The 26,855-nt window shown below is 34.5% G+C and overlaps 1 protein-coding gene and 1 long non-coding RNA gene across 2 annotated transcripts; one reads left to right on the top strand and one right to left on the bottom strand.

The window, feature by feature from the left end:
- Positions 1-10,785: 10,785 nt before the first annotated feature.
- On the top strand, positions 10,786-13,329 carry LOC135833495 (uncharacterized). The gene is made up of 2 exons (XM_065347362.1): positions 10,786-11,030; positions 11,356-13,329. Exon 2 carries the CDS (start codon positions 11,364-11,366, stop codon positions 13,215-13,217), a length of 1,854 nt encoding a protein of 617 aa, XP_065203434.1. The 5' UTR covers positions 10,786-11,030; positions 11,356-11,363; the 3' UTR covers positions 13,218-13,329.
- A 2,720-nt stretch (positions 13,330-16,049) lies between these two features.
- Positions 16,050-24,882, bottom strand: LOC135833496 (uncharacterized). Its single transcript, XR_010556471.1, has 3 exons — positions 24,673-24,882; positions 17,345-17,545; positions 16,050-17,193 (listed from the first exon to the last, which is right to left on the bottom strand). It is a non-coding gene; the product is annotated as an uncharacterized LOC135833496 (long non-coding RNA).
- Positions 24,883-26,855: the final 1,973 nt, after the last annotated feature.

A 26,855-nucleotide genomic window follows, 5' to 3' on the forward strand; every position in this document is an offset into this window, starting at 1 on the left:
ATAATGAATCATTCGTTCAAACTGCTAGATTAAACAGAGATTTACGTAATTCTATACAAGCAAACAGGGACCTTAATTTACTCTTAAAACAAAGAGACAACATGATTGCAGAATTACAGTCGTTATTAGATAACAAATCATTAGTTCCTAGAATTAAGACTGAGATTGATTTGACAGAGGATCCAGCCAAAGATGAAAAGACAGTCGATACCGTGTCGTTACGCAGCAATTCTCCAGCTCCTTCGACGTCGAAAGCTTCAATGACCGTCGCTCCGACCCCGAGACCAGTCGCTACTCCGGTTAGACCTGCTGCTTCGAGTTCCAGTGTAGCTACCGTTCCAGTAGAACCAGTTGCGTCTTGTTCCAGAGATATCACTGACATACCGACGATAAATCCATGTGACCAGTACTCGATTTCTTCGTTATCATCTGACGATTCCGATGCTGACTTCGATGATATTTTCCAGCCAGCTTCTTCGACTCGAACATCGCCACTGATACCATCTCTTGGTCGCATCTCATCACCGTTGATTCCAGCAACTATGCGTACGTCGTCTCCGTTAGCTTCGCCACCTGTAATCAGAAGATTACGTGAGAATTCACGTCTGAAGGTAAATCGTATCGTTATGCGTAATGAACCTACTATTAATTATCACCATTTACCTGAAATTGGTACATTCGTTAAATTACGTATGAATAGCGATAGCATTGTCACGACGGCTGTATTTCATTCGCTGGTAGCTGGGTTACCATTCTATATTAATCGACAGCTACCCAGTGACGCTGCTCGCTATTGTAGCGACTACCAATTCTATTACTATGTCGCGATGGGACGATTGAAACGGTCTGATGGAATTCGCGAACCGACGTACTACTTCCAAGGAAACTGGATCATCGGCGATGGCATTTGTTATGGTATCGTTAAGCACGCTATCAGCAACGTCCCGACACTCAGCATCCAACTTACGAAGAACCTATTCCTGAAAGAAAGCAGACCAATCGAAGATTTAATTAGACATTTACGTAAGTTCGTCGTCGTGCTTCCTAAATGTATTATGATTACATTTGGACAATACGAGATTGCTGCTAATCAGCCATTAAAAGACATTAAAAAGGCTGCACATGATCTTTTGCAATTCATACTCAAGACTCATGTAGCACAGATTATCATATTGCCACCGATAAGCACCGAACTTACTGAAAATCTATGCAAGGCATTCCGTTCCTGGTTACGATACGAAGCGGTTCAGCTCAGCGAATCTGGTCGCGTAAAATACGTCTTTGAAATAGAAACAATCATCGACAGAGAAGAACCAGCCGAAGACAATGGCGGAATACCAACGTTATCTCAATCGATGCATCTCGAGATCCTTTTAGGATTGATTCCATATCTTGGAGACCGCAGATTGATGAAGCCGCATTTGATTCGTCCGCTGACACCGGTAGAAAACATTCCTGAAAAAAGAAGACGTCGTTAACAAAGTATCATATTCTTATTATATGTAATTTTATGTAACGATATACTTCCCGTAATTGGTTGTGATTGTATTCTTTTGATCCGTCATTTACGCAATTATCTTCTTTTATTCGATCTACCTGTAACATAAAACAAAATGTATTAATTTTCGATGTTCGATAAGGTATTATCAGTTATGCTATGATATGCTAATTACGTCACTTTGGATCGACCAATTAGAAGACTAGTTCATTATTTTCACTTTTTAATTTTTTTTTTATTGAAGATATTATTTTTATTTCTACTTCAATTTTTCACGAGTGTTTTATTTTTTGATTTCTAGTCAGTAAACTTATTATTTATCATTTTATATTCTACCCATTTACATGACATACCAGTATTATATTATTATTTTTACATTCTAATACTGCGTTGATTTATTTGCGTAATAATTTTGGTTTTCTTTGCATTCCTGATGGACGTATATGACCCTAGATACATGATTTTATCAGTTCTACAGAATGCTGCAGAGGAACAGCTCATGATATGGTATTTTACTTCGATGAAAGCTCTCTCAGATGCGAGGAATTTACATTTTTATTACACCACAGAAACTGATTCTAACCATTCGAACAACCTCCCTTCATTAAAACACGATGTAGGTATTTTCGATGTTTCCAGCCAACAATTTATTAACAACCCTCAATTTCGAAGTTATAAATATGCTTGTGATGGGTTTAATTTATTACGTCTAGCTGATTTATGTAGCCACTCTGCTCAAATTGATTCCAACAAATTGATTACCACCAAAGACACTCGTGTCTTGAGCGACTACGATTTATTTTTTATATGTAAAAACGCAGACTTGAATTATTTGGCTATTCCTACATTTTATATCGTGCAAGGGGTCCCAGGTTGCGGTAAAACTTCTTACATCTTAAATCACGTTCGCATTGATAATTCTGACCTGGTACTATTCCCTACTAAAGAAGGAGCTGAGGATTTTCGAAGGAGACTAAGTATTAAATACCCTAATATATTAGAAGATCATTTTTTGCGACGTAATTATCGAACCATCGACTCATACCTAATGAGTAAAAATGTAAATAAATACCATCGCATACTGATCGACGAAGCATTCATGCTTCATTTTGGTGAAATTGTATTTGCTATTTTAAGATCTCAAGCCAATGAAGTTATTATGATTGGCGATATGCAGCAAATACAATACATTAATCGATCGCCTATACCTGTCATTAGCTATAACCAGATTCCTACTCATCTCGTGACGGAAATTGAATACCTATCAATCTCCTACAGATGTACATTAAGTACTGCAGCATTACTTACGGAATTTTATACTCAAGGAATGACATCGACATCGAATATACGCAATGAATTAACATTATTTACTTACGAAAATATCAAGAAGCTGCCATTATTTACATCGGCTCATTATCTGACATTTACGCAAAATGAAAAATTTACTCTCGTAAAAGGAGGCTACCCCGTTAACACCGTACACGAGTACCAGGGTAAGCAGGCTGAACACATCATATTAGTTCGATTAAATCCTCTCGCTCACTCTATTTACTGGAGCTTGCCTCACGTTATAGTAGCGTTGAGTAGGCATTTACGAAGATTTGATTATTATACGGTAGATAAATCAGACCTACCTTCATTGATGATTCTTCGATCGAACACTTTTTCCAACTTGGACTATGATGCTGTTCGTGCAGGTAATGGTATACTCAGCCAGTAATGGTTCTTCTTGATTTCTAAAAAAAAAAAAAAGAAAAAGAAGATTTTTATGTTAATTCCATTTAATTATATTTATCTTATACTTAGTTAACCTTATATTAGGAAATGAATTGAATATTTCCGTACTCTTATTTTATAAGATTGTTGTAGATTTACAGTTTTTTCTTGCATTTTTCTTTTCGACAGCTATGATATGTTATTTTTTGCTTTTTATCTGTAATTTTTACGAAATTTTTTTTTAAATTGTATCTTTTTATATTTATATTTACGCTTTGTGTTTTTTGAACTTACTATTAAGTTGTAGTTTTTTCTTTTTTGCGTATCTTGGCACCATTTTGTGACTTTTTTACGTTTTTACTTTTCTCCACGTATTTTTCTTTCTCTTTTCCAGAAGTTATTTTCTTTCCTTTTCGTTTGTCTTCCGACTTCATTCATTTGACTGCAGCTGACTTCTAGTGCACAATTCCGCTTATATAATACACTACAAAAATCGGGGCAATGGTCGTGTGGATATTCGCAATATTTATTTATTTCTTTCTCCCAACTACTGGGGATTTACGTAGCATATTCTACTCCGCTCATTTGTTACCTAAATCGGGGCATTTGTAGAGGGAGAAATATATTCATACCTCCTTACTGGGAGAAAAATATTACATAATTACACAACCTGATGCGAATATCCGGGCCGCGATTCCTTATCTCAGGGGTGGATTAGCCCTTATCATGACGTAATTATTAACCAATAATAGAGAAGGAACGCGCGCACCATTCCCCCACTTTATCCCCACCAGATTTTATATATTTCTACCCTGAGCTCTGCTAGTTTTCACCCTCACAAATCAGTCTTCATATTACTGCCGTCCTGCCTGGTTCTCCCTTGGACTACCTTGGTTGAACTGGCAGGACTGGGCCTGGATTGTCCATCAATATTATTTCATCATATTGATTCTATTTATTAATTCTATTAATTTGGTGACATAAAACTAGCCAGGTATATGGAGCTCAGGGGCCACAGTGGGTCAGTGGTACTCTTTATTCCGAGTCTCATAAGATGATGGGATAGTATGTATACTAGCTGACTTGGTATACTATCTATTATTTGCACTGAAGTCAGGAAGAGGTTACTTCCGGAAGATCAAAACAACCTATTCTCGAGGTGTACTTAGGTACTCATTCCTTTTCCTTGTTTAAAGTAAAAACATTGTAAATTAACTGTCAAGATACCACACAAAGTAATTGCACAAAAAACCCCACAATAAACCATTGTAATAACGTTTCGTGACAATACAGAGTGTTTGAAGTTAATTTGACTTTCTTATTCACGTAAGTGTTGGATGCCTCATATACTTATAAATATCCAATGATAATATTACTTGTACAATGTCCCTCGAGGGGAGAAACATATAGGGCAAGGGTATAGCCTTAAACTATTGATTGAGCCTTAGAGCACACTTGTATGATAATATTTAGGGGCAGCCCCCCAATTGACACCTGCTGGGGACTGACCAAGTGTAGATAGGATTATTTTCTAGATTGACCCCATGGATACCTCCCTGAGGGTACTGGGCATATCAATCTAGACTAGACCTTTATATGTAACCATCCATATAACTGTAGTAAAATTCTACCGCTACACTACAAACAAATGATTTCTAACAGAACTAACGTCGAGCTGCTAACAAACGAAGATTTTAGGATTTGCGCAAACGCCGCTGATGATTTCGTAATAAAAAGAATGTACCCTGATACTGTTCATATGGCTGAAATTGTTGTTGAAGTGTATAAGGAGGGTGTGCAGAGACAGCAAGAAATTGCCGATGAGGCGTTGAAAAATGCTCAATTTGAACAGAAGCTTGCTGACAAATACCGTAAATTCGTCGAAGAAGTGGAAACAACGTTTAAACTTGGAAGCACGGGTACAAAAAAATCACGAAGTGTGAAGAATAATGCTGTTATTGCTGATGCTTGAAGTTGCATTCGAATCTTTTGAAACTGAGTCATGCGCTGATTTAGATGATATCTGCTACCGTACCTAAGTCAAGTTAGATTAGTTCTTTACGTTCATTGTTTTTAATTTTTTATTAAATTTTTCTTGAGAATTGGTAAAATAAAGTTTTTTGCTCATTAATCATTTTGAAGCGATGTGTTTTGTAACTTTGTACTTCGGACCTTACCACCTACTGACTACTGATGATGTACAATGTACATTGTACGAATAATATACATATTATATGCCATGGTAAATTGGTCGTGAGTTAAATAAGTGGGTAACTATAGGTATTGAACTGGACGATAATGGTTTCGGGTTTCGAAGAAGTGATGAACACGTCAAGATACATATATTAAGTACCTACCAAGTCAATTGCCAGATTTTCATGAAAAAGCAATTAGATAGGTACCTTGAATGTGGGGGAACTGGGCAACTACTTACGTTAACGGTTAAACAATACATACGAGTTCTTGATGATGCGAAAAGATTTTAAGCAATTTTGGTATCTATACCCAGGCCAATTAGTATGGGTAGGTGGGCAATGCAGGTACGAAATAGGTACCCAGTACCTACACACCTTATGCAGTATTTAAGAAGGTAGTCAACAAACTTTGCAAACAGAATGATTTTGAATAGGTACTCGTAAGATACAGATGTTCAAGACTTTTTGTAATTTACCTACAGCTGCAAAACTCATTTAATTTTTAAACAGAAAATTTGGAAGGCACTAAGTAAGTAAAGTACCACGAAGAAATATTTCATGTTCAAATTTAAATTGAAGTGAAATTTAAGAAACTGAAAAAGTAGGTATACTTAAATGTACATATTTGTATTACTCGCAGTCGCATCTCACTCAGAACCAAATTTGGAGCAAGCTAGAAACCTAATAAACCTTTGATTTTTGTCGAATTCATTCGGAAAATAAATTTTGACATACAAAGGTCAATCAACAAGTAAGTTTCCCTTGTTCAGAAAATTAGGAAGGAAAATACCTAGGAACTTGAAATTTTCAGGGAATCTTGAAACAACCTTTGAGCACCACTCTGCAAAATTTTATTCGGATCCGTTCAGTTGTTCGTTTATAATGAGAGTTTGAAGATGTGGTAGGAGTTTCATAGTGGGTCCGAGTTGAAACTTACATTGATTTCACGATGGGGATTGTGCCAAATTTGCGAGGCATAGTGGTGCACTCAACCCAGTTTTTGGTTACCATTGTGTTAAGGAACTTGTTTACATCATTCTTACACAAATTCTGACAATTCTTTTGACATGCAGCAACATGAACAGCGAAATTTTGTTTGTGATGCAGCACATTCAAATTTTGCGGTACTGAAAATGACTTTCAAAGTTCAATAATGTTTTTTAGGCAGTCAAATACGAAGCATCATGCTCACATATGCTGTTTTTGATACTGATATTAAGATTATTGTGTATAATTTCATCAATTTTGGCTGCTGAGTTCGTTTTTGAAACATTAGTTGTGCAACCTACCCTGTGATCACTTATCACACTCGTGCGCTCCCGCTGAATTTTCGCCACCACTCACATATATTGTTCAAATTAGGACAAATTTTTCTTCATGGAGGATCAGTAGGCATCTGTAAAAATCCATTGACGTATTTTTTTCGAAATTAAAAATTTTTTTTACTCCTTGTTGAGCCACTTGAACCTCGGACACGCTATAAAACTCCTATCACATCTTCAAACTCTCATTTTAAACGAACTACTGAACGGATCCGAATAAAATTTTGCAGAGTGGTGCTCAAAGGTTGTATCAAGATTCCCTGAAAATTTCAAGTTCCTAGGTATTTCCCTTCCTAATTTTCTGAACAAGGGAAACTTACTTGTTGATTGACCTTTGTAACATGACAATTTTGAGATTTCCTTTAAGGGCCGATTCCGCATACACGATTGCATACCCGGTCCGCCTGATTTTCGAGTGTTGAGATCTCGAGATCTATCCGACGAAAATCGATGAAATTTGAAATATAGATACTATGAAGCAATTAGAAAAAAATGTCGGATGGGATTTTTAATTACTTGAATAGTTTTGGAATTATCAATGATTGAAAAGTGTTCAAATTTCGTTCATTTTCAATTTCAAATTCTGCGAAAAATACACAATCAAATGAAAATCGCTTCCGACATTTTCTTTTAATTGTTTCAAAGTATATGTTGATATAATACAAACAGGCATAACTGGACTAGGTTGATATAGTTTATTCTCACTACCTACCTATTTAGATTTTTCCTAATATTTCCTAAGGGAGAAATATTAGTGTAAGTTGCCAGGATAGCTCAATAGTAGAGGCTTTTTAAACGTTATGCTGATTGACTATATGCAATTATTATGAGATGACGAGAGAAATATATTCTAACACCAAAACAATTTAAGATCATTTTATTAAAACGTAATTTACAAAGACATCATTAAATCCTTTTTACAAACATTTATGGTTGCCTAAGAGCCGTTTTAAGGCAGAGATAGAACATTTTTACATCAAAGTACCATAAAGTAACACTTGTACTTTCCAAAACTATCGATTACAATTTTACAAATATAACTTTGATAGGTAAAAATACATAAGTTAAGCCAAAGAGAACAAGATGTAATTTTGATCTAACTCCATTCGAAAGATATTTTTAATAAATTAATTGAACAAGTACCCACGCCCCCAAGTGCTGTGGTATACTCGCCCATCTACTCTAATTAATTGTTAATGCTAAATTAATTAGATATGAGTAAGTTATTTCAAACTTACTTACCAAACTGTTCATGTTTATTGTTTACCATCTCTATCAGGGGCCTTAGGCCTTACGAATACCAAAGGCGGCGATGGCACTTAACTAAACGAGGTACATTTTAATTCTTTGCACAATGCATGCCTGACTGGTTCAGGGGGACATTGCCAAAAAGATACAAATTAATGATCATCGGATCCATGACCAAATTACCATAGAATTATCCACTGACTGGAGTGGCGTAACTTAAAAGAGTAGACCATGATTTTCACCATCACTACTGTGAAATAATTTCTATCATCGGATAAGAAATTATATAATAAAATCACGCTGATACAGACGTTTGCGACGAGGTACCTTTTCACTGCAGGTTTAGGAGCCAAGTGGTTTTTGGCACTAAAACGATTCAATTTATAGAAAATAGGGTTAATTAGGGACCTCCCTCTAGTCACGTGGTAAAAAGGGGTAAGAAATGCTCGCGGCATCGGTAGATTTCAAAGGGATTCCGCGACCTGCCAAAAAGCGAGCATTCTTTACAATAAATTTAGGTAAATAATGTTCTTATTTTCCTATCTCGAGCCATAAATGTCGCGGGGGCTGTCAACCCTTGTCTAATAAAGAACTCAGCTAAATGAGAAGGGTTGACCGCCTTTGACCCGCCTGTGACGTCATCTGCATGAATACAGAGTATTTGTACATTTCTAACTCACTAAATAGTTAACACGTTTCCATTTAAGATAATAAGTAGGTATGTTATGCATCCCTATAGCTGGTACCTATCATAGGAATCAGCTATACAGATGCGGGCCATCTGCACTATGTCCTATGTCAATATATTTCAAATTTCATCTAATTCTGTTCAGTAGATCTCCAGATCTGAAGATGCATGCTGATAAGCAAGGTTTACACGCTGCTAGTTTATTCAATTCAAACTACCGCAAGTAACTTGATTTTTTAATTAATTGACAGATTATCCATTCTATTTCACGATGAAAAATAATAAATACAAGTAAATTTATTTGATCAGAGATGATCAAGTACTTAAAAGTGAATGTACTTGAATTAAGTAAACTTGCAACGTGTGAATCTTAGTCAAGGATTCTGCCTGCTGCTTATGCAATAAAGTATGCGGAATCGGCCCTTAAGATTTCCAAACTTGTGAAAAAAATTCATGATCTCATGTATCCTCAGTTATATTCACTTTTATCAAAATGGAGGCTGAGGAGACCTTTATTAGTTGAATAAAAAAAAGTTCCTACCTTAATATAGATACTTGAACTCGAGGTCGAGACCTCAGTTCAATAAAAATCGAACATGCCACGTCGCATTTTCAAATTTTCAAAATTTTTCGAATCAATGTCTCATTCAAAAACAAATATTCGTACCTATAGATAACAAAATTTTAGCTGCCGAAATAGATTTTTGGCAAAGTTTTGAAAATTCAAAATTAAATTACTAATTACTATTTTTGGCAATTCGTGTCTTCTTTTCTTTTTCAAAAGAAATGTAAAAATGATCAAAATCAGTCCTGAGAAAGTATAGGGATTAGGGAACTCTTTCGAACGCGATTTGAATTTCTCCAGAAGGCGTGGAAATTAATTGCTGACCTATTTAACGAGTGTATCGATATTAAAGCTGAATTTCCAGGCAGACCACTCAGATGTGTTTATTTTGACCATAACTTGATGAAAAATATGAACAATAAAAAAGTGCCATTTAATAAAACACATAATCGAGGTGTTCCTGGTGTTCGCCTGGAAATTGGGATCGCGAAAAAAAAAATGTTGGAGAATTTTTACCAAATGCAGTGGATCTATTATTGCTAGTACCTATCGATAAAAATCGAGGATAATATTCAAAAACTTTTCCACCTTTTTTCGGTGTTTCATTATTAAAATTGGCAATAATGACCAACAATTTGGCACCAATGCATTCCAAAATATTTCCCCAGTATCATACGAGTAGAAATATCTTTCCATGTTTTGACATTGATTGCTTGATTCAAAATATTTTAAAAGAAAACATTTTCAAATCAAGTCGACGCAGAAACCCAAATACTATCTTTTGAGGACTGGCCCATTTTCCCCAAAATAGGTTGCTATCTACATAGGATTGGTAGGAGCAGGAGCTAAATAGAAAAACCATATTTTTTCGAAAATGTTATATCTCTCTTCTCTCCACTAGGGCGTATTTCCGGAGTTGAAATTTTTTTCCCAAAAGAGCCTGGATTTGGTCAAAATTCTCCACAATTTTTTTTTCGCGACCCATCCTGATGGATATACCCACCACTAAGCAGTCAAAAATAGGCCACAGCTTGATTTTTAGCTGTCCAAATTGATTTCCACGTCTTTTGAAGGGATTTTTGATTTTTTAATTTTTTCCCTATGAAAATATGTTGGTCAAAAAAACGCACTTGAGATGATTGTCTGCATGAAAATCAGTTTAAATGTAAATAAACTCGTTAGGTATAGGTACACAGACCGAAAATAAGCTACAACTTGATTTGTAGCTGCCCAAATTAATTTCCACGACTTTTGGAAAAATCTAAAATCGCGCTGGAGGCGTCAGAATGGCCCGAAATGATCAAATCGAGATCGTGTAGGGGTCAATAGTTTCGAAAAAATTACTAAATGTACCACCTTCAGTTTTATTTTAAATTTTGAATTTGATAGAAATTGGAGGACCCCGCAATTTTCAACTTATCCAATCTATGCATCTTCAATATTCATTCGATTTTGGAATAGAAAATTAACCATTCGTCATTCGGTATCTCAGACGTCAGACTGCTGACCAGTGATTTTTAGTTCGTGCTTATCTCATTTTAGCAAACGTACCTACCTTCTCCCTTCGCACTACCTGTTCCGTTCGTGACGACGTGCTCGGATCTTGGAATTCCAGTTTTGTTTTCCCCTCCATCCCCTCCCCAATATCTATCTATCGAATGCTGATAAAGTTGTTTGGAAACTGCCAACAGAACAGTACTACAGCATACAGCTGTTGAATGTTGAAGTTGAATTAGTTGAATTAGTTGCAATAATTTAAAAAGTCCAAGCTAGGGGAAGACTGATTGTGTTGTTTCCAGTAAGTATACATTGAAAACAGTAGAATATAACTTGACTAGATATATCTTACTCGTATATGAAATGATATAAGTAGGTATAGGTACTTACATTACTATTAGGTTCGTAGATGAATTGTGAGTTAGGCCTAAATAAATGTTGATTGAAATTGAGTAAATCTCGCAGATTCCTTCAATGTAATAAAAGCAATAATATTCATTTAATTTTTAACCTAATAGGGTAGATAACTCATTAGGATTACAGTTGTAAATAAATACCATATGTACGTATTTCATGATCATAACTCCACTCCAGTATTTAAAATACGTATGTCGTGTACATTTCAGGTGTATAGATGCTTACAGTGATAATGGATAGCCAGGAAAGCACACCCATCTCCGCCTGCGAAGAAAACTCTTCAACTAATGAACATGAAGGATTCATCAAAAAGTTATCCACGAAATTCAACTACGATTATCACACCTTCTGGGACAAAATACCAAAAGCGAAAGTAATGATCCAAAATCAGTCAACGATCGTAACAGCTAGCAAAGATCTAGTCGCCGGATTGTTCTTGAAAAAGAAATGTAACGAGATCATGTCGCTTGCTTTGGACTTGTCGTTTTATGTGAAACAAACACCAACTGAAACTTCTTTCGTTTACGAGAAAGTATCGCCGTTTGTTTCCTCATCTCTGCATGAAAAAAACGATCATTCCGCTGAAGTAATGATCGATCTTTCGCCTAAAGGATGGTACGATCAATGGATAAATAAAACAGGGTCCCAGATCTCAAATGGCTTCAAACAACGATTTCTGGATGTATTCAACAAACCTGAAAACGAAGCCACTATATCTTTCCTAGGACCGTGGTTGGCTACAGTTCTTTTAAGACTGGAAAAACATCATCCATCTCACGTTGCCAACAAAATCACAAAACTTTTTAAACATGCAGATATCACAACTCACCTAAATCGAAGCGTTATTTTTCTAGATAACACATCGATGGAAGAATGGGAACTTTTGTTGAAGAGGTTTTCGAAAGTATCTCTCGACAAACAGAAGAGAAATGCTCTTTATCGAGCTATGCTTGAAATTAAAAAGGAAAACGAGAACATTTGTGGAATACTGAATTTTACTACTCTACAAACCTTTTTCTTGGGCGGAATGACACTGGTAACGCTTATAGAAAAACTTTACGATACTATCGCACACAGCTGTACAAACTTAGCGGAAATGTTGGAGTTACTTGAAATTGAAACCCTGGATACAAAGGAGTCATGGCGGACGTACGTCGAGTTCAAAGTACTCATGAATACTTTTTCAAAAGATGAAAGATATTTTACGTGTTATGCTCGAGCCTTCGATTCCGAAGTATTCGAAGATTTGACCTATGCCAAGAATATGAAACTTTGCAATCGTTTAGCTGTATTGGATGATATAGCCGTGCATCCCCAAGTCAGTCGATATTCTGTTTCAAATATCGGTCCTGCCTACAAACAACTCATTTCCAACAGGAAGAACGTCGAGTTGCTGACGAATGATGATTTCAGGTTCTGTCACAATGCTGCAGAGAATGCCAGTTTGAAAAGCGCGATGGAGGGGGGTTTTGTTTGTGATTTCGTCGTTAAATGTTCTAAAGAAAGAGCACAAGAACAACAAAAAATTGCAGACGAAGCGTTGAAAAATGCGCAATTTGAGCAGATGCTTGCTGACAAATATCGTTCGTTTGCCGAAGAAGAGGAAAAAAAGTTTCGATGTTTGGAAAGTATGGGAATAGAACAAACAGCGTTTGCTCAAATCGTTAAATGGGATGAAATTTCGAAAAATAAAGCTCCATGGAAACCGCCTAAATTTGGATTTGGATCTCTCAAACTCGAAGAAAAGTCTGAGGGTACTGATACAAAAGATGCTTCATCAAAAACATATGAACCTGATTTTAATTTTTCCGACGATGAATCATCAGAAGCATTTGTATTGGAATTGCCTCAACTCGGAGAACAAGAACGGAATTTCGACAAAGCAGATCAAGCAGATGCAGAGGACGTAGTTGATTTCAAATTAGGCCTGTCCGAACCTGAAGAACAGGAAGAAAAGTTAGATAATGCAGATTCGAATGATTCTTTATCTGCTATGTTCGCTGAATGGGAAGAAATATCGAAAAATAAAGCTCCATTAGAGCCATATGAATTTGATTTAACGTTGCTTTGAATTATTTTTGCTTAATTTAGGTGTTTATTGTTTTTCTCTCCTTTTTTAAAAAATGATTTTAATGTATGTTATGTAGGTATCTACGATTGATAAACGGTTTTTTTGAGATTAACATTTTTTCTATTTTACCTGTTCATTTTTTTATGACTAGGTAGGAGGTACCTAGTATTTTTTCTTGTTTGTACGGTTATAGAAATACATTTATACGTATTAATTCAATTGTGGTGGGTAGGTATAATAGGTATGCTCGTGTGAGTTTACAGAGTGAATTGAACGATAATGGCTTAAAAAAAATAGGTATTGAGAATATAATTTATCCAAGTGATTTACTTTTTTAAATTATGACACCTAGTTCGCAAAATAATATCGGACATAGCTGGCGAGAATTTCTGTGAGTTGGCAAGGTACTAGGACATAGAGATCTACAGAGTACCTCACAAAAATTTCAACTTACTCGTAAATGAACGAGAAATTGAGTCTTCTTCAAGGGTTCAAATTTTTCGAAAATTAGACATTCTAAAAATTTGCCAAAATAGATGAAAAAAAGAAATGCCCCGTTTAGATGTAATTTCTGGGCAAAACATTTATAAACATGAGAATCACTGGTCATATTTTCATTGCGAAATATTCAGAAAGGAGTATCTTTAACCAGCTGAGAATTATTTACACCGAACAAAGTTAAATACAAATTACAAAAAGCATGAAAAATACATGTACAGGAAGAATTTAAGGTTTTTAAGTGTTTTAGGTCTATTTGAGTTCTAAAGAATTTTTGAATATCATTTGGACAAAAAAAATAGGAAAAAATCAAAATTTTACCAAAATGGCATAGAAAGCTGAAATTTGGTACATAGGGTACCGAAGTACCAAATTTTTGTCCCCTTGACTATTCTATTGAAAATGGTTAAATTTCCTGTGCCTTCTGACGAGAAAATCTAAAAATCAGTTTTTTATACTCTGTTTTTGATATGCTGAGTCGACTAGACTTGGTTTTAGCCTTTAGGACATTTAAGAGCCTCCAGCATTTTTTTTTTGGAAATTCCAGTTTCCCAAAAAGTGACCCAGCTTGACCAGTTACACACCAATTTTCCAAATTTCTACAGGTTCTGAATCGTATAAGGTAGGTACCATTATTTATAGACATTTTTCAAATCTTCAATCGTTTTTCAGTTTTTGTGGATTTTTTTTAAAGAAATCTGTAATATTCCAAACATGATTGGAGACTTAAAAACAGCTTGAAACCACTTTTCAATCAAATCAGAATGTCGGAATTGGGTTATAAAATTAATTTTAGTTTTAGCTTTCCAACTTCATTTAATAAAATTTTGTGAAAAAAAATCTGCTGGAAGCTACAGAGCTGCTCAAAACCACACAAAACCGTCTCCAATCAATTCGAGAGGTCAAAAATAATTCAAATACCAAACAGCTTACTAGATTTATTTGGTAAAATTTTGATGTTTCCTCATTTTTTGTCCGAATTCGATTTTCAAAAATTCACCTAAAATCAAATTCGAGCAGATTTAATCAGATCAGAGATTTGATCAGATTAAATCTGTTCAGACCGGATCAGATTCAACCATTTTCCCCTGGGGGGCTCTTGGAGTTGCGTAAAAAAATTCAGTTCGAGGGAGTTGATATTAGTTCCAGGACGAATTTCCATCATTTGTACTGAATAAGTGTATTTTTTTAAGGCATAATTTTTGTCAAAAGTGATAAATTTTGAATTTTCAAAAATCGAGGAATCAATTTTGAACATGTTTTCAAATAGTTTTTTTTATTTTTTTAATACAAGCCCCCAAAGTCGCTCTCTTATCTGTAAGTCTCAAATATCATCATAATAGAAAATTTTTCATTTTTCAGAGGCCTGATTTCGAATTTTAAATAATTGTAAGGTACCTTTTAACGAGCCAAAATATCTTAGTAATTTCAAAATTTTCAGTTGAATTTGGATCAATGATTTTGAAATTCATTGGCGAATTCATTTCGATGAGAGTTTACCGTTGAGTGTTTTTATAGAGACCTTGGTCATTTTTTTTGTTTTTCTAATTTTTACAATTTGGAATAAATATTAAAAATTATTTTTAATTATTAATTCCACCATGTTCAGTAATATTAAAGACGTGTTCTTCCATGAAAAAAAAAACGAATTGGAAAATGTTTGCTTATAGAAAAACATTTCAAGTCTATTTGAACCTATAAAAATCAGTAAAAAAAAATTGACTAGGGCCCTTTTTCCATTCAACCTCTCATTGTCATTTGTAGCTTTATGGCAAAGTTGGCATGTTTATTACGTATTCATGAAATGAAATTACAGTGATAAATATAATTCGAAAATGAATATTCATCCATTTTCAGTTGTTAAGTACATTTAATCAATTTAATTTTTGATACGAGTCGATGTTGATGCAAACAATTAAGTACACGTTTGTAAAGTGTACATAATATATGTTACAAATCTTCAGTCGAGTTTTGATGCTATCAGAATCTGACGTAATAGGAATACATGACGATGTAATTTAATTCAAATTAAATTGAAATTTTCAGAATTAATAAATTCTCAACGTGAATTGTCTTGTATTTTAGCTATCTATCAAAATAAAATTTGAACACTTTCATTTGGTAACCTTCAATTTAGATATAATAAAATTAAATAAAAAGTATACGAGGTGCCAAACCAAAAATGAAATTTTAGATTCAACTCAACATGGATGCCAAAGGTGAAACTGAACGCAGTAGCAAAAGTAAATACGAGTAGGTACCTACGTTTAATTTTTGTACCTAATCTAATGTAGATTATTACAAAGCATTACCCCGATTAATTATTGAATCATGAAACTTGAAATTTATTTATTTATTTATTTATTAAGAGCCATTTACAGCAGCTTAGGCTAGAGGCTCTACATTATTAAGACAAACTATGATTACTTGATTAGGGTATACATACATTATTTATATTTAGAAATAAAGTTACTTACAATTAAATACCTACATATAGTGAGATGGGCTATCTGGGTTTTAAATTTGAATTTTAAATTTTTTTATCCAATTTTGTGGAGTACAGAAATTTGATGACATCGTCTGTATGAGAAGGGTCATCGGAAAGGAGGACCTGAAGTTGGTTGGAATTTAGAAGTCTAGCTGGAGCGTTCATTTTGGTAAGAATGAAAAGCTATGATTTAGCGTAATATTTTAATTACCTTGTTCATGTTTGAGAATATAAACTATTTGTATACCTACTTGTAGCCTAATTTTTAAATTTTATAATTAAATTACATAATACGTATTACATATTATGCGCTTGATACCCATTTCCTGTGCAATTTCGTCGCGCGCGTATGTCTCTAAATGTTCGACGTTGAAGAGAGACAGCGCATCAGCATATTGATCAGGTTTGAGGTATGGAACCAAGAACGCTTTTTTGCCTGATGGTTGGCAAATTGCGCATCTTTCACGAATGTACGGACTGATCCCGTAATACTCCATCGATGTTGCGCCCATACTGAATATGGGTTCTGTAGTTTTAGATTCTATTATGTAGAAAGGCATGCGAAGAATTTCAGATCCAAAGGCCATTTTTATTAAAACTACGATGGTATCAGTTTTTATGATTGTACAATCAACCATTTGTAGCTCGAGTGCACTATCCAGCTGAATTGTGTCCACACAATCTGGCGCAACTTGTCGTATGCTGTCAATGGCTTGTTGGTTTATTATATTAGGTGGTGATCCTGTAACAAGATGCATCCCTACTATTTTTGTACCTATCATCACCGGCACTACACAAGTGACACGAGTGTCGTAAAATGTGCCACATTGACGAGATTTCATTGTTGCGTAATCTTTGGCCAGTTGCCTACACTCGTTGGCGTCACTGTTTATGGTCTTGTTTTCAGCAGTGTCTCCTTCTGCATGGTCCAGCTGGGTAGCAGTGTGGTCTGCTTTAGCGAGTGCTTTAGACATGGTTTTGGATCTGAATCTGTTGGGAAATCGTTCGTTGCATGATTACATTTGGAGTGGTACAATACATATTAGGTATACCTACTTACATAGAACTAGACTGGCGCAAAATAAGGCAAGTAAGTCGTTGTGTGTGATTATAGTGTGATTGAATAAATGAATATACGTACATGGACACAGAAGGGAGGAGAAAAGACATGTTGCAGTTACAGCAATAGCAGTTGAAAGAGCTCGACAGGGACCAATGTATAACCTTGGCCGGTGGTTGGGCAGCGCAGTGGTAGAGACAGCTTTCTTACGCCACGTTTTCACTGTTTCACGTCTCCCTTAGAACTTGAAAGTGGACTGGCTGATGCAATTTCGTGCTTTACCTATCAACAGGGATTATTATAAGTATTTTTTGGAGCTACACAGCCAGGATAACTTTCAATATCAGGAATTTTCCAATATGGAATTTCTGGTAAAAAATTTTTTGAGCAACTTTTGCCAAACTTTGATCAATTTTACTATGAATTCATCAATTTTTGACGATTTCATCTGTGACATTATAATTTTTATAAATTTTTATTATGCTGCATAATTTTTGCAAAACTTTATTTATTTTTTATGACATTTCGATCGATTTTTCCCTTCTCATTTTAATCAACTTTTCTGATATTTTAGATAAGCTTTTTTCTGTTTCATTTTTTTTTCATAAATTTCACCATGTTTCCTCATCTTTAATTTTCAGGCTATTTCAAACGTTTTTATGATGTTTGAATAAAATTTTTCGATTCTTTTGCCGATTTCCGATTTCATAGTTTTTTTTGCAATATTTTTGATAAAATGTCAATCAGTTTCAACAACACGTGGTCAATTTTTCAGAATTTCTATAAATTTTTCTTACCGGTTTTAAGCATTTTAGGCCATATTTTTCCTAAATTTCATGTATTTTTGACAAAATTTCATTCAATTTCAATGTTATTTGATCAAAGGAGGAGTCCCGATAAGGCCACTTTTTGGGCCCCGCACAGTTATCGACTCGACTACTCTTAAAATGTTGTAATAAATGTCCCAAATACGAATCCGTGATTAGTTAACCCAAAATGACCATTTTTGGGCTCCAGGGGTTCCCAAAGTTGTGAATAAAAAAAGAATTTTAAGAACCACTGAGTATTATTTTCAAAACCTTTTTAAGCGTAAAATATCTGTTTGAGCCCGATACACGTTATGCGAGGTGATTTTGCTATTTTCGACCCTCAGGGGCAGAAATGGGGGGGGGGTTTAAATTTTTTGTAAAATTCTGGAATTGCCATTTTGACCTTACCCCTTTGAACCCCGCTAAAAATCTTTTTACAGTTTATTAGTATTCGAAAGAGCTTCATCCCACCAAATTTTGAGCTCAATAAAATTTTGCGCTGGTACTCAAAAATCCAATTTTGGATTTTTTGTAATTTCAATATTTTGGGAACCCCTGGAAAGCTGAAAATCTGCGATTTGCGCCAAACGTAATGTTTTGAGGTATACATTTCATTATCTAGAGGAAAAAGTTCAATTAAGCTCTCTTTATATTTGTAACTTTGAATCCCTTTTTCAGAGGCCCCCACTTTAGGCACCCCTAAAAAAGGCGTTTATGCATATTTTTTCAAATAAATTGAATAATTTACATTAGAAACACAGTAGGAAGAGGTCGTTAATTTTTTATTTGATTTCATCTGTAACTTTCAAAATTAAGTTTTTTTGGGCCAAATTCTGAGATTTTACTCTTCGAAAAAACGTTTAAATCACGTTTTCACGATTTCAACGAAGTAAAATCTCAGAATTTGGCCCAAAAAAGCTTAATTTTGGAAGTTACTGATGAAATCGAATGAAAAATTATCGATCTCTTCCTAGTGTGTTTCAAACTTAAATTCTTCAATTTATTTGAAAAAATATGCATAAACTCCTTTTTTAGAGGTGCCTAAAGTGGGGGACTCCAAAAAAAGGGTTCAAAATTACGAATATGCAGGGAGCCCAATTAAACTTTTTCATCCAGATAGTTGATTATATACCTCAAAACGTTACGTTTGGCGCAAATCGCAGGTTTCTTGCTTTCCAGGGGTTCCCAAAATATCGAAATTACAAAAAATTGATTGGATTTTTGAGTACAAGCGCAAAATTTTATTGAGCTCAAAATTTGGTAGGATGGAGGTCTTTCAGATACTAATAAACTGTAGAAAGCTTTTTAGAGGGGTTCAAAGGGGTAGGTTCAAAATGGTGGTTCCAAAATTTTCCAAAAATCAAAACCCCCCAATTTCTGCACCCAAGGGTCGAAAATAAAAGAATCACCTCTCATAACGTTTATTGGGTTCAAATAGATATATTACGATAAAAAAGTTTTTGAAAATAATTGTCAATGGTTCCCAAAGTTCTTTTCTTATTCACAACTTTGGGAACCCCTGGAGCCCAAAAAATTGTCATTTTGGGTTAACTAACCACGGATTCGTATTTCGGACATTTATTACAACATTTTAAGAGTGCTTGAGTTGATAACTGTCCGGGGCCCAAAAAACGGCCTTATCGGGACTCTTCCTTTTCAGAATTTTTAGCAATTTGTTATTTTGTTTGAATTTTCACATATTTCCTCAATCATCAGTCATTTTCAAACATTTTCATGGTGCTTAAACAAAAAATTTTGAGCAACTTTCGTTGAAATGCTCTCAATTTCGCTAAAATGTTTAGCAATTTTTGGCGATTTTCATTGATTTTTTTGGTTGATTTTAACCAAGTTTTTTTACATGACATTTTTCATGATTTCAATCAAATTTATTAACAATTGATCAATTTTTTGAAATTTTCATCAATTCCTTAATTTGGAGTGTGTTTTAATTACTTGTTGCCTTATTTTGCTTAAATTTTGCACGTTTCATCAACATTCAGCCACTTTAAAGTATAGGTATTTTCATAATATTTGAACAAGATTCATTGGCTAAACATTTTTAATTTCATCAATTTTTAGCCATTTTTATACACATTTTGGCGAATATTGGCACGATAGAAAAAGTGATTCGAATGAAAGGACATTCGAACGACAAAATAGGGTATTTCAACGTCAATAATATGTTGACCACGTTTCAGCGCGACAATTTGGGTAATAAGAACGACAATTCGATTTCATATAACGACGAAAGAAATGTAATCCACGTCCAAATAGAATGTTGAAGCCCTCCCCCTCCCCTCTAAAAAATTATTGCCCGGAAAAATGAATGATTCTGTGATACATATAAATTTATGACGAATCACTTTTAGAAAGAACTTCGATAATAACTCCAGACTCCATCCGATAGGTACATAAAATATGTACAGTAAACGAAGCACAACCTACATATTAATTATACACGAATTCGTGGTTAGAACATAAACGTCATTTACATTCAACAAATTAACATATAGTCCAGTCATTTTAGCAAAATTTTTAGTCGAACCTCGAAAAAATTAGGGGCAAGCTGAATTTCACATTATTTGTTCAGATTGGTCTCTAAAACAAACCATCAAAAGTTGCACCCCTCAAGTTCCCCGCAAGAGGTCATTAACCTTTGTCGATACAGGTTTTTCGGCTTTATCGCCAAAATGAAGGGCCCGAGAGGAAAAATGTTCGAACAAAAATTGTTCTACGCTAAATTTCTATCAGCATGACCAGTCCAGCTTTTCCCAAAATGGTGATTTCACCCTTACTGAGGAGGGGGTGAAGATGTCAGTTTTATGAAAATTGTTTTAAAAAATGAAAATCGGCAATTTAAAACGTGAACTCGATTCACGGTAGACTCAAAAATATTTTGACCAAAGTTGCACACTGCAACTTGTCTGCTACCCCCGCAAAAGGTCATTATAACCTTCGTCAATCTACGTTTTTCGGCTATATCGCCGAAATGAAGGGTCGGAAGGAAAAAAGTGATTGAACTAAAATTATTCTACGTCAAATTTCCTATATAAGGATGGCCAGTTCAGTTGAAATATATTTTTCGATTTTTGGTGAATTTTTGAAAATCAAATTTAGGCCAAAAATGAGAAAAAAAATCAAAATTTTACCAAATTGAGCTATAAAGCTGAAATTTGGGACATGCCTTATTTTCGATATGCCAAATCGATTGGAAACAATTTTACACCGTTTTGAGCAGTTCTGGAGCCTCTAGAACATTTTTGAAACTTGAAATTTCTACAAAATCTCATCAAATGAAGTTGGAATGCGAAATTCACGCTGCGTGGGTTTGAGTCATTTTGTGGCCACCAGCGACTTTTTGAAAATTCTTGGAGCCTCCAGTAGATTTTTGAAACTTGAAATTTCCATTAAATTTCATTAAAAACAGTTAGAAAGCTAAAATGTATTCTGTAAACTAATTTCAATACGCTAGGGAGTCGACTGTAAGTACATTTCAAGTCGTTTCGGAGCATCCAGCGACTTTTTAGAAATTACTGGAGACCCCAGCAGATATTTCAATGCTCGAAATTTCCATAAAAATTTACCAAACAGAGTTGGAAATCTAAAATTGACGGTGTACTCCAATTTCATTACGCTATCAAGCCGACTGCAGGTTGGTTCAAGTCATTTTGGAGCCTCAAGCGACCTTTTGAAAATTACTAGAGCTTCCAACAGATTTTAGAAACTTAAAATTTCATTAAAAGCATTTGGAAAGCAAAAATTCACTCTATAAACTAATTTCAATATGCTATGAAGTTGACTACCGGTAGATTTCAAGACGTTTTGAAGCCTCCAGCGGCTTTTTGGAAATTACCGGAGCCTCAGGCAGATTTTTCAATGTTCGAAATTTCCATAAAGTTTCACCAAACAGAGACACCTTATTTTTGACATTATTCTGAGGTGGATCGCTGGCAGTTTCAATCCGTTTTAGAGTCTACAGCAGATTTTTAGAAACTTCTGTTTTTCAAATAATGCCACAAAATGTATTCCTTTTTATGAAATTTTGCAATTTCAAGTTTCAAAAATGTTCTGGAGGCTCCAGAACTGCACAAAACGGTTTGAAATTGTTTCCAATCGATTTGGCATATCGAAAATAAGGCATGTCCCAAATTTCAGCTTTATAGCTCAATTTGGTAAAATTTTGATTTTTTTTCTCATTTTTGGCCTAAATTTGATTTTCAAAAATTCACCAAAAATCGAAAAATACATTTCAACTGAACTGGCCATCCTTATAGGAAATTTGACGTAGAATAATTTTAGTTCAATCACTTTTTTCCTTCCGACCCTTCATTTCGGCGATATAGCCGAAAAACGTAGATTGGCAAAGGTTAATGACCTTTTGCGGGGGTAGCAGACAAGTTGCAGCGTGCAACTTTGGTCAAAATATTTTTGAGTCTACCGTGAATCGAGTTCACGTTTTAAATTGCCGATTTTCATTTTTTAAAACAATTTTCATAAAATTCACAACTTTATCCCCTCCTCAGTAAGGGTAAAATCGTCATTTTGGGAAAAGCTGGACTGGTCATGCTGATAGGAAATTTAGCGTAGAACAATTTTTGTTCGAACATATTTCCTCTCGGGCCCTTCATTTTGGCGATAAAGCCGAAAAACCTGTAGCGACAAAGGTTAATGACCTCTTGCGGGGGTAGCCGGCAAGTTGGGAGGTGCAACTGATTTGATTTCTTGCAGAAATTGCTAAAAATTGTGAAAAAGTTTGTTTTTTTTAATCAAAATTTTCAAACATTGTCAAAAAGTCTTTCCTTTTTCCATAATTAGGTACCAAATGAATTTTGCTTTTTACAATAAAAAGATCTTGCTTTCCATCGAAACTATCAAAAAATCTCTTCTTTTTTTTGCCAACATGACTGTCAAAAAATCTTAGTTTTCGTTAAAAATGCCCAAAAGTGCATTTAAACTCATTTCTAGTGAAATTTTTGATCCTCCAAATTAATCCTATCTCCTTGTGTTGCCCAAAACAGGGTTTTATTTTATTTTTTTTTGACGTGTTATTTATCAATTTTTGTAACTGCAATTTGTACGTTTTTTCAAAAAAATCAAAAAAGTCATATTTTAAAGTAATATTTTGACAATTTTGGTTTAGCAAAAAAGTAAGACTTTTAGGCAATTTTTGAAAAATGAGGCTTTTCGGAATTTTTTATAGTTTTTCATCGAGAAAGTGAGATTTTTTGGCAATTTTTGACATTTTTTTCTGGTAAAAAAAACAAGATTTTTCAGAAAATTTAGTAGGAAAAAACTCCAAAATTCCGGCAGAATTTCTTCAAAAATGTATAATCCAAACTGTAAGAGCCAAAGTTGAAAAGAAAAAAATTCCATATAGGTACCGAAATACTAATATTTCAAAATAATTTCGGCATTGGTTTTCGGTATTTGTACCAATTTTGAAAATTTAATTGGTATTTTGTAAATCGGTTCTTCATTTGTCAACTTATTGGTATTGGTTTTCGTTTTTTTTAAATTTTTTAATAAAAATAAGTATTAAGTTTCCCTTACTTATTGGTTTTTGGTATCGGTATCGTTCCACAACCTTGGACTCAGGCATGGTTCAAACATATGATTGTATTTCTAGACGACCTTTCAGTTAAAGAAAATATGTTTGTTTAAAACAAAAACGAATAATTTTGATTTTTGAATTCACGATTTTTTCATATGTATTTTTTAAAAAAAATCAAGTTTTAATAATTTGTAGTAGGTACCTACTTGTTTTCCATCATTTTTTTTCATTCGGTTTTTTAGGCACTGATTTGGTAGGTACTTACATACCTATTATATTGTAAGAAGAGCAGAAGAAAGATCAACTATTTTTATTAAACTACGATTAGCTCATTTTTCAAGATTTTTTTTTTTCATTAAAAAACTCCCAAGCAAGTGAGTAAATTTTTTTGTACTACACAACGAATTTTTGGAACTACACAAAATGGGCAGAGCTACGCTTTAGAATAATCCCTGGGCTATCAACACAGAATTATTGTTACTGAAAATTAACACGAAGTCTGAATTTTTTTCACACGCGATGACGCGATTGAGCGCCAATACGAGAGTATGACTGAGGTGTAAATAGGTACTTTGATGCTGATGATCGGTAGGTATACCTTTACCTATTGTACTGAAACTATCGAAGTATTCCGTGACATATAAGTATAGGTAGGTACCTACGTTTCCCTAGCCTAGCTAGAGGGTAAATTAAGGAACTAGATACCAGGTATGGAAATACGCCATTTCCGGTTATAGATTTCGCAGTTTTGACGGCGATGTGATTTTTTCATTTCAGTCCTATAATGAAATGGAATCAAAAAAATGGTGGGAAAATGTTTATTTTGTGTATTAAAATGAATACAAAGCAAAAAAATAACGTAAATTGGCGGTATTATTAATAAATTGAGTCCTTAAAATTTTTTTTCTATAACCAAAGATGGCGTATTTCCATACCTGGTATTTAGTTCCTTAGATAAATTACACCTTGTCAATAATATTTTACTCTAAGCACACACTTACACAGTTACAGCTAATAAACTGAAAATAACTAACCAAGACGTCACTTACTGGTGATTATTTGTTGAGATGTCACAAATTACACACAATGTATGCAATTTTCAATCTAAACGCTAGAAAAACTATGTATTTACACGCGTAAGTGTATATTCACATTAACGAATTACACTTTTACAGATAACTACGTATAATTGTATGAAAGGTAGCTTGATATCCACAGGTTGACGAGACAGAGACGTATCCGCACGCAGTCGTACATTTTACCAGCTTTCAACTTAAAACAAGGTACCTAGATGCCGAAAATAAATGCCAACGACCCGGGGAAAATGGATCTGCTGGGTACCCATTTAGTATAATATCGATCGAAATGTCGAATGTCGACCACCCCCGATCCCCAGTGCCGCCGTTCACCGGGAATCGGATAATTATCTATACGGTTTTTCGATTCATTTTTCTTCAATCCCCTTGCAGAATTTATAAAAATGGACTTTTTTTTCGTTTTTACTTTTTTGAACCGATTTATTCGAAAAATTTCACATTCATTTCCGTCAAATAATCATGTCTCTATACCTATTACAAACAGTTTTCAGAAAATTGCTTGTACTTTCGCTCATCTCTTTTTGTATGCATGTAAAATATCCGAGGAGGTTAGTATCAAAATGAGACAAACGCCATCAATATTAAATTTTAGTAATAAGTATAAAAGTATGAGCCTCTCGGAGACTACAATAAGCGACGAAATTTCAATCAGGTCCTTGAAATTCATATTAGTTTTTTTTAAATGTCGCCTGTCGGTCATAAAAATATTTTGTTTCTCATTTATAATAGGAATAATTGAATCTCAAAAATCGATAGCAACTGGAGCACCTCCACGGCCCCAATTTTGGGCAAACTTTCGAAAAATAAACTGGGGAATGTGATATATCGAATTGCATGTTTTTGGTAACGCTGAACACCAAATATGACGTTAGATTTTTGATTGGACCCCATCCACGGCCCCCACCAGCACCTCTCCAAATGGGGTAAAAGTTCAAAATAGGGTTTTTTTCGTGCGACACATCAAATAGTATGTTTTTGGCGACGCTGAATACGAATATGACGTCCGATTTTTGGTTGGATCCCATCCACGGCCCCCAGCACCTACCCCTCTTGATTTTTTAATTTTTTCCCCATAAAAATATGCTGGTCAAAAAAACACACTTGAGGTGTCTGCATGAAAATCAGTTCACATGTAAATAAACTCGTTGGTACATAGACCGATCGAAGAAGCAATTTTAATAATTTCCACGACTTCTCATTCCGGAAAAATCTGAAATTGCGCTGGAGGCGTCAGAATGACTCGAAATGATCAAATCGGGATCGTGTGGGAGTCAATAGTTTCGGAATTGATTTTCATCAATCAAAAAATTAATGTATTTCCTATACTTAATATGTACCACCGTCCACCTTCAGTTTTATTTTTTAAAATTTTGATCGTAATTGTAGGACCCCACAATTTTTAACTTATCCAATCTATGCATCTTCAATTCTTCAATATTCATTTGATTTTGAAATAAAAAATTAACCATTCGCCATTCGGTATCTCAGACTGCAGACAGTGCTGACCATAGAATGATATAAATAAATACTTACGTAAAATATCTATGCTGCTGACCAGTGATTTTTAGTTCGTGTTCATCTGTCATTCTGTCTTAGCAATCGTACCTCCTCCCCTTCCCAAGTTCCTACTACCTAGTATGTATGATAAAAATTAGAATCATAAATCATAATAGTCCGGCATATGACAATAGGAGTAATTGCACCCCCCCCGCCGATCCTCCGGGACAACTTTTTTCTTAAAGAGGACATCCTAAGGAACATTTTAAAGCATACTTGCCAAAATAAAAGTTGGTCTTACTTACAAAATGGCGGCCATTTTGATTGACAGGTTTTGCGTTTTAACATAGGACTTGCACGAACTTTTTCAAACTTTACAAAGATAGATCGAAAGATCATGCAAAAATTTATCACCTGTCAAAATTTCAAGTGCTAAAGTGGGTTTTTCGATTTTTGGTGAATTTTTAAAAATCGAATTCAGGACAAAAATGAGGGAAAAAATCAAAATTTTACCAAATTGACCAAGAAAGCTGAAATTTGGGATATACTCTATTTTCGACATGCCAAATCGATTGGAAACGGTTTCAACCCGTTTTGAGCAGTTCTGGAGCCTCCAGCAGATTTTTTAATCTCGAAAT

This window comes from Planococcus citri, chromosome 1 (genome assembly GCF_950023065.1).
Source record: "Planococcus citri chromosome 1, ihPlaCitr1.1, whole genome shotgun sequence".
NCBI classification, from domain to species: Eukaryota; Metazoa; Arthropoda; class Insecta; order Hemiptera; family Pseudococcidae; genus Planococcus; species Planococcus citri.